Raw genomic sequence first — 15011 nt, 5'->3', positions numbered from 1 at the left:
ACACACTATTCAAAGTGTGGTCTAATCAGTTTTATAGAACTGCAACATTACCTCACAGCTCTTGAGCTCCCAATCGCCACTGCATTTGAACCAATGGTGAAACCCTCTGAAATACCTTCCTTCTTGAACTTCCCTCTGACATCGTTGCCAGAGCTCTTGACCACATTTCATCCATTTCCATCAACTCTGCTCTCAACCATTCTCCTCCATGCCAGAGCAAGGATAGAGTTCCCCTGGTCTTCATCTATCACTCTACAGCTTTCACATTCAAGTCCATCCTTTGCAATTACCTCCACCTTCAACAAGATTCCACCACGGCACATCATTGCTGCCTCCCCAACATTTGGCAAGGACCATCCTCTTCGCAATTCTCTTGTTTGCTCTTCCATCCACACTAACCACCCCTTTCATCTGGCACTTTCCCAGGCAATCTAGTTACATTGGCCATTGTAAATGACTTGAGGATGAGTGCAGAGGGGTGAGTCAATGGGAAGGGGAGAATAAAATGATAAATGGAAACAAAAACTAGGTGCACGATGATTGCCATAGAGCTGCTGGGCTGAAGGTCCCATTTCCCAGCGATATCTCTCTGACTCCCAGTCCTACCACCCAGGGCCCCAAACAATCTTTTGAGGTGAAATAACAATGTGTTTTCACTTCTTCCAATCAAGTATACTACATTTGGCATTCACATGATGCTCTCCTTTAAAGACAAGTTTGGTGAGTGCTTTAGTCAGTCCACAGGGGTACCGCAGAGCTTGCTGTTGCCTGCATTTTAACTTTGACGTTGATCTCTAGTTTCCTGCACTGTTACAATAAAGCTCAATATCAACCTAAACCTGTCAGATACAATACCAAGTTCAGATTTAGTGTCATGGTACATGCATGACATTACATACAACCCTGTGATTCTTTTTCCTGCAGGCCAGGCAGAATTTCTACTCCTCTCCAGCTGCAAATTGTACTCAAGAAAAAGAGATGTATACAAGAGAAATTTAAACAAATTGTGCAATACACAAAAATGAATATTCAGTAAACAAAAAGTGCGAAGTAGCCGTCTGTTGTTGAGGTGTCTGAGGGTGGAGGGGTAGCAGCTGGTCCTGAACCTGGTGGTGAGTCTTGTGGCACCTCTACCTCTTTCCTGATGGGTACAGAATTGTTTAACTCCTTTCTCTGTCTAAAATAGCCATTGTTGCTGTTAGTCATCCCTTGGTTCTCTCTCTATTAGCATAACTTGACCTAGGTTTCCTGCCGTTTCCCAGATTTTAAATTCTTTACTTGTCAGCTTTCATCCACTGCCCCCTTAACTCATCAAATATACCCCTCTTTGTGCGATCCACAACTCAAACCGACTTCACCTATTTCCCACCAGGCCAAACCTCCCCCTTCCATTAACATTGCCTGAGCCGCCGAGTGTCTGTGTTGGGTCGAACGGGGCCCAACGCAACTTGGTTGTTTTAAACAGGAGCCCCGGAGTGTGCAGAACCTCTGGAGGGGCGGTTCAGCGGGCAGCTCTCCGCCGGGGCCCCGCCTGATCTCGGAAGCGGGGGAAAGATACGCACGGCTTGCCCCACTCACCCAATCGCCACATCCTCCATCGCTCCGCCGGCCGTTCAAACTGTAGCTCCCGCGAGAAAGACCGCTCACCATTGGCTGCTGCCTGAGTGACCTCACCGTGATGTCAGCTCGAGGAAGTCCTCTTGGTCGTTGTCGTGGCTCATTTCCAAAGCGAGGACGCAACGCTACAAAATGCTCCGAATCAGAATGATCCCAATTACGTCTGATTCCCCGCATCATCAAACCTAGTAATTTAAAGAATGGTAGTAAAAGCTGAAAGTGTGCACACCGTGAATGAAGCACAAACACCATGCTGGGAAACTCGGGAGGCTAAACAGCGTAAATAGCTTGAGCCCGAAACGTTAGTTATTTGCTATATAAAGTAAACTTCTCTCGGAGTTTAAAAAAAAATACATCTACTTTTTAAACGAAAAAGAATTACTTCCCCCGCGTCAACTCAGTTAAAATGCGCTGACCAAACTTTCCCCGCTGCATGTCCAAAAACATACGCCTTCTGCAATAGGTGGAGTAGCGAACGCAGCCCAGACCACACTTACTTTTCCTGCTGCCTCGGAAAAAAACTTTTTAAAAACTCTTTTATGAGATGAAATAGGCGTGTCAGAAAGGTAGCGACGATAATGATGGGGGATTTTAATCAACATGAATGTAGATCAGCAATGGCTGGAGGATTGTGAACGGAAACATGAGACGAGGGAAGTTAAAGGCAAAAGTAAAAGTGGGAAGCTAGAGGACTGGAATATTTTTTAAAAACTTGTAGAAGACAACTAAAAATGAGATTAGGAAGGAAGCGATGCAAAAGGTTAGCTAATCTTATCAGAAAGGATTTAAAATAAATAGAATGAAAATTTTGGATGTCACTGTGGAAGACATTAGTAGCATAATGGACTCACATGGCTCTCTCAGCAGGGAAGTTAGTGCAGTAAAGATCATGAGTAGGTACTTGGGAAGCTAAATAATCCAAGGGTGGATAAGTCTTCTGGAACAGATGGAATGCACTCTCGTGTCCTGAAGGAGGTAGTCACTATTGTGGAGGGTCGCAAATGTAACTCCACTGTTTAAGAAGGAAGCGAGGCAGCAGAAATTATAGACCCATTAGCCTGATGTCAGTGATTGTGAAGCTGTTGAGTCAATGGTCAGGGAGGCTATTACAGAATATCTGTAGATGCATGAAGCGATAGACCCAAATCAGCATAGTTTCCTTGAAGGTAAATCATGCCCAACAAAACTATTCATTTTCTTTTGAAGAGTTCACAAGATAGACAGGGAAGATGCAGTGGATGGTATGAATTTGGACTTCAAGAGGCCTTTGACAAAGTGCCACACATCAGGCTGCTAAACAAGATGTTGAGTGAACCCATGGAATACCAGAATGATACATGGCTGGTTGGGGAATAAAGGGATCCTATTCTGGTTGGCTATTAGTGGTGTTACACAGGGCCAGTATTTGGGCTGCTTCTTTTTATATTAATACAAATAATCTGGATGATGGAATAGATAGCTGTCTAAATTTGTAGATGATACCCAAATAGGTGTTGAGGGTACCAAAAGGCTTCAGAAATGGATAGATTAGAATGGGCAGAGGTGGCAAATGAAATACATGTTGGAAAGTGCATTTATTTATTCTACTAAAGTGCATGGCCATACAGACTATTATTTGGAGAAAATTCAAACTTCTGAGGTGCAGAGGGATACCCTAAAGGGCGGTGAAGAAAGTGAGTGCAATGTTGGCATTAATCTCTAGAGGGATAGCATTCAAGAGCAGGGATATAATGTTGAGACTCTGATGTAAGGTCTCACCAGTGCTTTAGAGTACTGGATACATTATTAGGCACCATATTTGAGAAAATATGTGCTGGTGTTGGAGAGGGTTCAGAAATTTACAATGATACCAGGGTTCGTAGATGAGGAATGATTGTCATCTCTTGGAACGTAGTCAAGAGTAGATGAAGGAGTACCTCAGGCATGATGAATGGACAGAGTAATGTGCCAAGGATGTTTCCCATTTAGGGAGTTATAAGACAAGATTGCAGAATTAAGCTAAAGACTCAATTTAAAACATAAATGCAGAAACATTTCTTTAGTCAGAGGGTCTTGAGTCTGTGGAACTGGTTGCCACAGGTGGCTGTAGAAGTGAGGCGGATGGGTGTATTTAAGGCAGAAATTGACAGGTATTTGATTAGTCAGGGCATGAAGGGTGATGGGGAGAAAGCAGGGAGTGGGTGGATGGATAAGCTCAATTTGATTGCACAGCAGACTTGATTGGTCTGCTATTTTAGCTTGTGACCTTGAATAAGGAGCATTTCCAATTCCAACCTCAGCTGGGAAAGAGGCAAGGAAACTACTGATTCTGGACAAAGTCCCAGATAATCAATATTACTTACTATAAATTTGGTCACCCTTTCAACTTGTATCATGCTAGTGACATACCACACACAACTCAAATCGTCTATGCTAACCACAATGTCCACCTAACTAGTCACATCTGCCAGTTTGGCCTCTATCCCTCTAAACTATTTCTACCCATATAACTGTCTAAACATCTGACCCAATGTTCATCTCAACCAAAGCCAAGGTCAAATGCCAGTGGACAAGGATGATCTTCTGATCAGCATCCCACCATTCCCACATCCACCTCAACTCTAGTAACAAACTGCTCTCCCTTTAAGAGTTAATCTCCCAGGTACTGAGACGTAACTGATGCAAGCCAGTTTTACGACCCATTTCAGACTGGTTTCCCTCAATTCTTTACTTCCCCTCTCCAAAGTATCTGAGAGCAAATTTGATGTTTTGCTGATGAGAAACACCAACTTCAATATTTACAAAAATTGCAGTATTTTTATCCAAAATTGTGTAAGCAATTACAGCTGTTTCAGCAGCTCTAGTAGAAAAGGTTTTGAGGTTTAAAAACACTTACCTGGAAGCACGGGTACAGGTCTATTAAAGAAACAATTGATCTAGCAATTATTTTCACACTGTATATAGAAAGTACAACTTGAAATACAAGATTTTAAATACAATACATTTAAATAAAGACACAAATATTTACTATTTCTCAGTGTACTTTATTATCCTGTTTTCTACAGCTGAAAGCCCACAGGACAGCAACAGGTAGCACTGAGGAATGATCAGAATTCCCCATCAGTACGATCTCCAAAGTACAAAATAAAGGCATGAAAAGGCCCAGACCTTTCCCAGTACGCAATTATTAACTGGATAAAACACCCTTTTGCCAGTGTAAATACATGGTGCCTCTCTTCTCAGCCTACACTGAAGTGGTATGAATAACTCCACCAAATTGCATTAACCTCTGACACTAAGGCACATGTCCAATACCCTGTTTCAGTTGGATTACATTGTGTGGAACAAGTACTTATTTCAGAAATCACATAATGCAAGACCAAGTACAAGTTGTGCTGGGGAATGTTTTGACACTTTTTAAAATTCAGACTTAGTTGGAAAAAATATGCCATTTTGTTTACAATTGTGTCCGGTTTAGTTATGTCTGATACCAGGTGCAGCGAGACATTAATACCACAAATTTTTCCTTTTTATTTTCCTAATCAAATAAAAGCATTTAGATCACTAAGCAGTTTGAATGACATTTTATATGCCTACTTTCAATATGAAATTTGATTTGTTTTTCCTCCAAGCTCTTTAGAAATCCTAAGCACGACCTGAATACAATTAATAAATCTTTGGCACTCTGTTGTTTCAGCTGCTACAGTACAAACTGTGGAGGGGAAAGGGATTCCAAAGTGCTATCCGGCAGATTAGGGCATGATGCATTTCCATTTTGATTTCTTTAACCTTTTCAAATCCCTCTGCATCATTTATACGTTTCACAGTTTTATTTCTCTTTAACACAGGGGAAAGAAAGGCTTTTTTCTTTAAAGAGATAGTATCCTTCATGATGTGAAGAAAAAGCGACAAGCCCTCAGCCTAACTGTGGCCAAATAACCATCAATTCAAAAATATCTGGCTGGCAAGGACGGTGGTGTGACATTGGTGATAAGATGGAAGGTTAATCCTAACTAATCACACCAAATTTAAATTATTTGTCTCCATTCACCACATTTGCTTGACCACAATCCCTTTGTTAGCCTACATGCACTGAATTTAGAGGTATGGAAAAAGAACACCTAAACACACCATTTCATCTATCCCAGCCTTCTCGTAGAACACAATGCATCTATTTTTCCCAAAGCAAATGGCAGTAAAACTGCTAAAAATAGGCCACCTTTTCTAAAGGTCTATACAAAATCTGTTGTATTTTAGAGAAACTATATGGATATTTTCAAAAATAGTTGGAATAGGTTAAATGGCATGTTGCATGGATCCGATTCAATGGTTTAAAATATAGCCAATGCAAGCTATTTAAAAAGGGGATACCATCTCCTTAAATTCGGCTGAAGACTAACTGAAAGCTTCGCACAAGGAAGCTCTGAGCATTCATCAGTGTTTCCCAATAAGAGTAACTCTCATTCAATTCTTTTTGTGCTGCTTCAGTAGATTCAACTCTTTAATGCAAATGCTAACCATTTTAAGTAAATTGAAATGAATCTGAAGTAGAGAAAGTGTATGCTTTTTCACTCACACACACTCATCCCTGACCAAGAACCTCAACCTCTGCATGCATGAATTTCCATGTAGTATGATTACATCAGCCAGGCTGAGGATCCAATTTTCCTCCCAGCAGCTTTGTTCATAATCCTTTAGGAATTTATTTTCTTAAAACACTCCCGTTGTTTGACAGAAGGGGACTTCTCATTCTTGTTGCAGGTTACATTGGCCTTTGTTTCGGCGTTCAGTCCTGGATACTGCTGGATCAGGCGGTGTGATGCAAACCTCACTCACTCATTCGCACATTCTCAAACATTCAACATCCTTGCACACTCCTCACTTCTGTTCCAAAGATTTGAGAATTCCAGTGGGGTCTCAGGTGTCTTCCTTATCCCATTGCTGTCAGAAATCTGTAGGAGAACAGAACTGGAATTGACCAAAGATATCAAAACCCATTTATAGTTGTCAAACCATCCAATTTAACATCCTTGCAGTAATTCCACCAGGACAGGCAAATTGTGATAAACTGTGGCTCAGCTGACCTAACCACATAAACCAAGCCATCTTCCCCTGCAATCTTCAAAGTCCCTTCAACCCACAATATTTCAATGTATTTATCCCATTCCTAATGATCTTTTCAACTCTTCCCCCCACCCCCCCCCCAAATTTGAAAGCACCACTTTCAACAGATAATACAAATACCGCTATAATGAATCAAGTAATTTTCCTGCACATCACATTCATTAAAATGGTTCATTATATAACCTAGCAATCCAATTCAGAATAAAAGTGAACAATCTTGAACGTCTCCAAGCCATTATGCTCAGAAGGCTACAACACTCCCTACAGCAAATTGGACGCAGACCTGACCACCATTTTGAATTACACTATACTCTTGTTGATTAAGTTTCACATCTGAAAACGAACTAGTTCTTGCAGCTATTCCCATTTTCCATTAGTTCCATTTTATTTGATTTCTTGAACCTCAAAACCAACCATACTTCTGCTATGAAAAATCTATATTTAGATACTGTGAGCTACATCCTTGATTCATTTTTTCTCCACGAGATGGAATCATGCTCCCCAAACCATACCAGAACTCATTTTGATAAGTTATAGGATACTTTTCATTGTAGCAATTTATAAACCACCCACCTTCAAACTACATTCTACCATTTTAAATAGAAGTACTTAACATTCTTACCAAGCTTGATTTTTCAGTTTTCTAAGTTCTTTTGTAGCCCATGTGGCCAAAGTTTTAGTTTTGTTTGTCTTTGATCGTCTTCCTTCAGTCAAAAGTTCATGAATCATAGGCCTGGCTTCAACTAGTTTCAGTACATCCTTCCCAAATGCTGTACACAAATCTCTAAAAAAGTGTAAACCAATATCAATTCTGATCTTATAAAACCTACTTAAAGCAGTTATTTGTCTTAGAAAGATATATATATTATATATACATATTTAAATTCCTTCAGAAAATTGCCAGAGCCATCTGTAATTTGTCTTTTAAAATTGACCAACAAAAACATTTTATATTCAGAGCATAGTGTAAAATTAGAAAGTGTGAAAACAGCTGGAGGAACTGGTTGTTGAGCCAGCATTTGTGAAATGGCTAACATCCAGGTTGTGACTGAATCAAGAACCATGCAAGGCTTTGACTATTCCTTTGCCTGACCAGAGTTCCTCAAATAATTTTTGTTCTTGCTTCCAGCATCTCCAGAAATAATATAGAATAGTCACTGGTTAGGTTGAAATAAATCATACATTTCCTTACCCCAAGCGCACTTACCCTATCAATCCTGCAGCACAAGCTACGACTCCATCTGTATGATCATCATCTCGTGCAATGTGATCAATAAAGGAAAGAATGAATTCTACTCTTGGTTGTACCAACATGACATCAGCTGCAAGGAGGAAAATTTATAAAGTTGATGAAAGTTAACATTTGAATTTAATTAGAGATGTAATCATACCATAAGATTAAACTTACGATGTACATTCTCTTGGTCACCCTTCAGACCCTGAATAATGCCAGTATATGCCTCCAGACAACCTTCTCTTAGATCATTCAGGTAATCCACCATATCATAATCTGTCTAAACAATAAATTTGAGAATTTTAACTTGACCAGAAAGACACGCAATAAAGCGTCAGCAATTTAGAAAAGAAAAAGAACACAGGAACAAGGTGCACCTTGCATAATAGATGCAAAATTTGTCTTTTCAATAGTTCACCCAGTATACAATGACTTTCTAGATGAATAATTTTTAAGTTCCAAATTGATCTGGAAAAGATAATTTCTTAAACTGCCAACTATTTAACGTTCAATTAAACACTTCTATAGTTTTCAAATAGCATTAGTAAAATAGGATTAAAATGCTCAAGCCTTACTTACTTTGTCAACCTGGGCTTGGGAAGCTTGCTGAAGGGTGTCCAGGACAATATCCAGATATTTCTTAAATTCTCCTGCAATGGCAAGGGCAATATCTCCAAACACAGATAAAATCTGTGGCTTAACAGATCGATGAACATTTTCATTCTGGAATTTAAATGGGAGATATAACTATCATTGTCCAATTCAAAATCATTTTTAAGTCATACTCAAAACTAAGCATTACAACAGTAGCCTTCAGTTAAAGTTAGTCATTTGTAGATAGCATTTTGACAATGCAAAAAGAGTCATGTTTTAACCATATGAAATTAGGAGGAATGTAGAAGATTTAAAGTGTAAACTCACCCCCAGATTCTCCAATAGGAGTTGCATCATTTCATCGCAGAAAGGCAGCATGTTAGATTGCAGTGCTCTACACAAGTCACCAACCAGGCCTACAGCTGCAAGACAAACCTTCAACAAACATAACCATGAGTTTCAAAACACTCAGCTAATAACTGCCAAATCCTATTCAATAATTGCTCACCTTATCAACTGAAACTCTTTTCCACCTTGACGGATTTTCTAAGTAATGAAATTACCTGCTAGCTTTGCTGACATTCTAGAACAGAATTGCCCCAAGCCCCGAAAGCCTGTCTCACCATTCAACATGTCCACCTAAACGGTCTTAAATTTCAGTGCCCGCTCCCATCAATTCCTTAATTATTTGAATATTTATCTCCACCACAAATATTTCTAATGATCTTTCCTCTACCAACCTCCTGAGCAGAGAATTCCAGAGATTCACCAACTTCAGAGAATATTTATATTTTTAAAATTAATCCAATAGCAGTGCTAGAATCCATAATTTACACTAATATTTTAAAATCATTAATTTCATTGGTAATTATGGAAGTGACAGACGATATTGATAATGAGATGAGTAACAAAATGCAGAGTTGAAAAATGGGAAGAGATAGCAGATATTACATGCTGGAAGGAAGTAGTCAGAACTGGCCAATGTAAAAAATCTCTGTTGGTATAGAAGATCCCCAAGTAGTTTGAGACCCATGCAATTGGCAATGATAAAAAATGAATAATGGTGTCAGGCACTGATGTTCATCAAAATCGATACTTGGACCACTGCTGTTTGTAATTTTAAAATCTGGAAACAAAAATGTTTAAATTTGATGGAAGAAGTTTTAGGGACAAAATAGTAAAGGGCTTTGAAAGAGCAAACAATATTCTAAAATTAGAAGAGGACATGAGAATGGGCAAATATCAAGAGTAGTGGAAACATTCAATGGAAAGTTAGACAAATGCAAAGAGAATAAGTGATTATGCTGATGAGACAGATGCTTCAATTGAAATATGAATAGCATCGGCTAAATGGACTGTTTGTACAGCAAATTTTTCAATTTCAAGCTTAAAATTAGAAAGTGTGAAAATTTCAAGCTGTTGATTTAAAAAACTAAAAAGCATCACTTATAAGACCCACTTAAGATTGTAACCTAAAGATCCTATCACTAATAAAAAAAACAAATTCCTACCTGATACTCTGCATAATTCTTCAGTCCAATCCCTAGATATGGCTTAAAGGCATCCATGTACTTCAAAAACTCTGAACCCAGCACTAGAAGAAGAAAAAAAAATCAAAGTTCATGTGTAAAGCAGCACCAATCTTTTTCAAAAATCTAAAAGGCATTGGAGCACTTTATTTGCTCCCCATGAATAGGATGTCAGTAACATTTATTGAAATCAAATTACTTTCTCCACCTCCCCTCTCACACATTGCATTAGAAGATTCTCTTGGTTTGCATCCACTCTAGGGACCCTTTAAGAGTAGGTCAATTAACCTCAACCGATATGCCTTTGGGATATGGGTAAGAAACTACAGAAGAGGGAAAATTCAAATATGGAAAACATCCACACTGCAAAGTCAGCAGGGGACAGAATTTTATCTTGGTCACAAGCTGCAAGGCAACTTATTGTGTGGACACAATAGTTAATGTTTCCTCCACACGAACATGGATAATGCTCAAAATCTTTCCCCCTCAAACCAATGTTTTAAGAAGTCAATATGGACTGCATCCACATATTTTAAAAGAATCAAAGGAAGTGAGATACATTTGCTGTAAGGAGGGAGCCACGACTGAGTGACAAGATAATCTCTATTTGTGGGAATTGAACATGTGGGGACAGACCTACTATTAAGACATTTCTAGGCAATGAAATTAAACCAAGCAATGAAAAGGCAAAATGGGTCCCTTTACATCTCAGTGGAAATGGCTGAAAATATAATCTTTCAACAGACCTGGTGAGTGAATAATACAAGGAAAAGTTGGGAGTAAGCCCAGTAACTATATGACCAGGTGACAAAAGACAATCTGGAGTGGATTAGGAAAGCCAACTAAAAAACGTCAATATGAGCAGTGATAGATATCTAAGAAGCTCAATAAATTTAGGCCACAGAGATGAATTATATGGTGGGTAACAGTAGTTACTCACTTGTAGGTCAAGGAAAATATTAAACCAAAAATTGAGCAAAGTGGGAGTTGCTCGTGGTGCATAAGCAGTCTAGGATCTTATCAGGAACTCTGAGCAGAGGACTAAAAAGATAAGGAGAAACTTAACTGGCAAATAATATCAAAACAAACAGCAAGAGCCTCTAACATATACCCAAGCAACCTTTATTTGAAGTGATCTGAGAGGGTCAAATTAGATCTTTTTAGGCTGGAAATAAAGAATTTGTAGACTGCACCTAGTCTATCACCATTTATGTTAATGATCAAGATGTGGGTGGAGCAGATTACAGTATATTCAAGTCTGCCCCAACACACACAGAAGACATTTAGACTCAGCCACAGAATAAACATGTTGATAAAAGGGAAAGGCAGGGCATGGCTGCAGTAATGCCTAGAACAATGCAGAAAAAACTCTTGATTTTATGGATTTAACTTTATAGTTGGAAACCTTTAACTATAAAGAATCGTTATTTAACAGACCTAAATCTAAATGACTGAATGTTGAAATCTGAACACCGATATTCCTTCTTCACTCCTTTAAATAAGGCATACCTTCAACAAGTGTGCTTACAGCCATGAGGGCATCTTCCTGCACACCCCCAGAGCCAGCAGTGCTCTGGAACATTCTTAGTAACGATGCCATTACCACATCAGAAATCTGCAGTGCATCCTGATGCTGGACCTTCCTTAGAACATTCTAAGGACCAGAAAAAAAAACTTAATAAAAAGGAAATGGCAGCATTACTAATTAAAATGAAACAATTTCACAATGAATCAGAAAGTCACAATCACCATCATGTTTCTGAGTGGTGCATGAACTTGTCATCAGAGATTGTGTTCAAAGTTGCAAAATTAAGAAAATACCAAATTATTCTGCAATTTCATGATTTAAGTTCTGACTTGCAATGATATTCTACATCTTTTCAGCAGAGAATTAAAAAATGTCACTCTTTAGTTATCACACTATGAACCATATCAACAACCATATGTACAAATGTTTCAAGTGACATTTTCTCTTTTCTCCCTCCCTACCCTCCTTCCCACCCCCTCTAAAACTGATATTAAATACAAGAAAACAACATCTTACACGAAAGAAATACAAAAAATTGAGAAAGTTGTGTCGTCTATTTTTGCACAATAACTCTTAAACATGCTTATTTTCTGATCTCTTTAGGATATGGAGGTCCAAAGCCAGCATTTTTTAAAAATGTTTCATATATGTTTCTCAAATTTGTTCGAACAATATATATTTGTCTTTTAAATTATACATAACCTTTTCCAATGAAATACATTTATTCATTTCCACGTACCATTGTTGTATTTTCAGACTCTTTTCCATTTTCTAAGTAGTCATTATACATTTTTTTCCTACTGCTAGGGCTATCACAATGAATCTTTTTTGGGCTTTATCCAATTTGAGACCTAGTTCTTTACCTCTTATATTATTTAAAAGAAAGATTTCTGGATTTTTTTGGTATATTGTTTTTTTGTAATTTTGCTTAATGTCTGACAAAGCTCTTCCCAGAAAGTATTCACTTTTGTGCATGCTCAAATTGCATGATATATATGTATGTATGTATGTATAACCAATTATATTGTATCATACGTAGTCTTGTATTTATTGTATTCTTCATAGTTCTTGGACATGGCTCTTCCCAGGTGTTATTCTTTATCTTTGTTTAATTCTTTTTCCCAGTTTCGTACCTTATTTCATCATTTTCTTTCATTGGAGTTTAATGTACCCGTTTATAAAAATCTTTTAATTATCATTGTATCTGTAATTATATATTCAAAAATGCTTCCTTCTGGTAGTCTCAATCTGTTTCCCAATTTATCCTTTAAATAAGCTTTCAATTGATGGTAAGCAAACATTGTACCGTGAATTATTTCTTATTTATTCTTCAGCTGTTCAAATGTTTATAAATTATTTCCCAAAAGACAATTTTCTACTCTCTTGATTCCTTTTCTCTCCCATTCTCTATAAAAATAGATTGTCTATTGTAAAAGGGATTAGTGGATTGTGTCAATACATTTTTTGGTATTTGATAATTTTTCTTTCTACATGCATTTTCTTCCATATTCTAAATAAATGATGCAGTATAGGTGAATCATTATATTGCACAAAAATGTAACATTGAAGACAGATGTACTCTATTTGGTATCAAAATTCCAACCACAGTAAGCTGAAGCACAAGATGGTAGCAAATAATACATACACAAAGACTAGAATTATACAAGAGAATAGTTACCTGTAAGGTAGCACATAAGAGAGACTGAAGATCGTTATACTGAATTCTGTCTGAGGTACTTTGAATATGAGACTGGAAAAAAAAACATTAAAACACTTGATCAAACTTCAAGGTATGGGGAGAGGGGCTTATCATGAGGTAGTTTATCATCAGTCACATCCCATCCCAATGTGGAAATATTTCTGGATTGAGCTTAAACGGTTGTCCATCAATTTCAAGTCAGTGAGAGGGTAATAATACATGCTGGTCTTGGGAACACCATGATCATCTACGTTCTGAAGTTGCACTGAGTACTGATATCTAGCATTACAGCATTCTGGAGCACAGGAGAATTTTATTGTTAAACAGCAGAATGTAGAATTGCACCTAGAATTCAATTGCCACCCCTATTATGCAGCTGAGCACATTAAAAACATTGTGACAAAGAATAAGAACCTACAAAGTTAAATTAAATAGCAAAACAGAAACACAATGAAAAACTGAATTTTTGTATATTAAGTTATTCTGCCAGCATCATCAGATGCTTTCACAAGTCTAAATTAGAAGGTTAATTTTCCACTAAATTTAGACCGTAAAAATTTGAGAACCATGAGACAGGAAAATCTATACATCACCCATGTGACACGACTTGCAACACATTTTATCGACCCAAACATTTCCAAAAGTAGGTTTAGTTACCACGCATGCATCAACATACCTCCATTTGTAATACTTGTTGTAGCCTTTCCATAATAACCAATGTTGTTTTCTGCACAGCTGGGTAGCAGTCCTTGGCACTGTTCTTGACAATCTCCATCAATGCCTCATATGCAGCACTCCTCAAATTATTTTGATGTCCATCAGGCCTAAAGAAGAACATTAAACTTGGTGGCGCACATCTATTATCTTCAGATATAACTTATACTCAATTTTGAACAATAAAAATTTTGGAAACCTGGTATCAAAAGGGGACAACATCTGGAAGATTGTTATGAAAAAGGACTTTTCATGTCATCTGAACAGCTGAAGAAGAAATAAGATTTGTCCAAAAATCTTTTTGATACCTTGAGTTGTGATCCCTCCCTAGGGACAACTTGGGCCATGAAATGACTCTACCGGGACTCAGTGAAAGGAGAAACTACTCCATGAAGGAAATATATAGTTTATTTCCAGAATGTACTTTTTTTTTTTAAATTGATGAGTGAGAGCCCAAAGCCAGGTTTGCACAAGTCTAGGGTGAGACAATAATTGACAAAAAAAGATTCTGGTCAGATCTGTATCAGGAAAGTTTGATGGCTACTATCAATGCCAGGTATAGATTGGTCCATTATAATTTTCTCCATCAAGCGCACCTCATCCCACAGAAATTACACCAATATAAACTTAAATCATCAGAGATGTGTTTTAGGTGTGGTATAGAAGTTGGTTCCTTTTCACATTCTACCTAGCTTTGCACGAAGGCGAGGCCCTTCTGGTATGACCTCTGTAACACCCTAACTAAGATCACAAAAGTCACCTTCCCAGTAGACCGAGAGCTTTGTCTTCTGGGGAACTTTACCACAGTTGGCAGATTACTAACTAATTATCAAATTAAATTCATAAATTGCCTTGTGTATGGCCAGGAAATGCACAGCAGTAACATGGAAGTTTGACTCACCTACTCATGGATAGGTGGTCTTGGGAGATGAATAGTTGTATCCCACTTGAAATGGTCAAATACAATCTCAGAAAGGGATACAACAACTTGCT

At 37.9% G+C, this 15011-nt stretch overlaps 2 protein-coding genes across 2 annotated transcripts in view; both read right to left on the bottom strand.

Annotated features, from left to right (window-relative positions):
- The window catches only part of LOC138747134 (calcium-binding and coiled-coil domain-containing protein 1), a 31650-nt gene extending 29750 nt beyond the window's left edge, over positions 1-1900 (bottom strand). Inside the window, exon 1 of the mRNA XM_069906089.1 lies at positions 1579-1900. Coding sequence (XP_069762190.1) covers positions 1579-1598 — 20 coding nt within the window. The 5' untranslated portion in view covers positions 1599-1900. The remainder of the gene's footprint in view (positions 1-1578) is intronic.
- Positions 1901-4619: 2719 nt separating this feature from the next.
- The window catches only part of LOC138747626 (importin subunit beta-1), a 34119-nt gene continuing 23727 nt past the window's right edge, over positions 4620-15011 (bottom strand). The window contains exons 13-22 of the mRNA XM_069907026.1: positions 13981-14128; positions 13284-13355; positions 11587-11731; positions 10060-10142; positions 8876-8983; positions 8534-8677; positions 8129-8234; positions 7928-8042; positions 7343-7504; positions 4620-6548 (exon numbers count right to left, since the gene is read on the bottom strand). Coding sequence (XP_069763127.1) covers position 6548; positions 7343-7504; positions 7928-8042; positions 8129-8234; positions 8534-8677; positions 8876-8983; positions 10060-10142; positions 11587-11731; positions 13284-13355; positions 13981-14128 — 1084 coding nt within the window. The 3' untranslated portion in view covers positions 4620-6547. The remainder of the gene's footprint in view (positions 6549-7342; positions 7505-7927; positions 8043-8128; positions 8235-8533; positions 8678-8875; positions 8984-10059; positions 10143-11586; positions 11732-13283; positions 13356-13980; positions 14129-15011) is intronic.

Source organism: Narcine bancroftii, chromosome 12, assembly GCF_036971445.1.
Source record: "Narcine bancroftii isolate sNarBan1 chromosome 12, sNarBan1.hap1, whole genome shotgun sequence".
In the NCBI taxonomy this organism is placed as follows: Eukaryota; Metazoa; Chordata; class Chondrichthyes; order Torpediniformes; family Narcinidae; genus Narcine; species Narcine bancroftii.
Note: the sequence above shows the minus strand (reverse complement) of the source record. Positions and strands in the feature narration are given on the sequence as shown.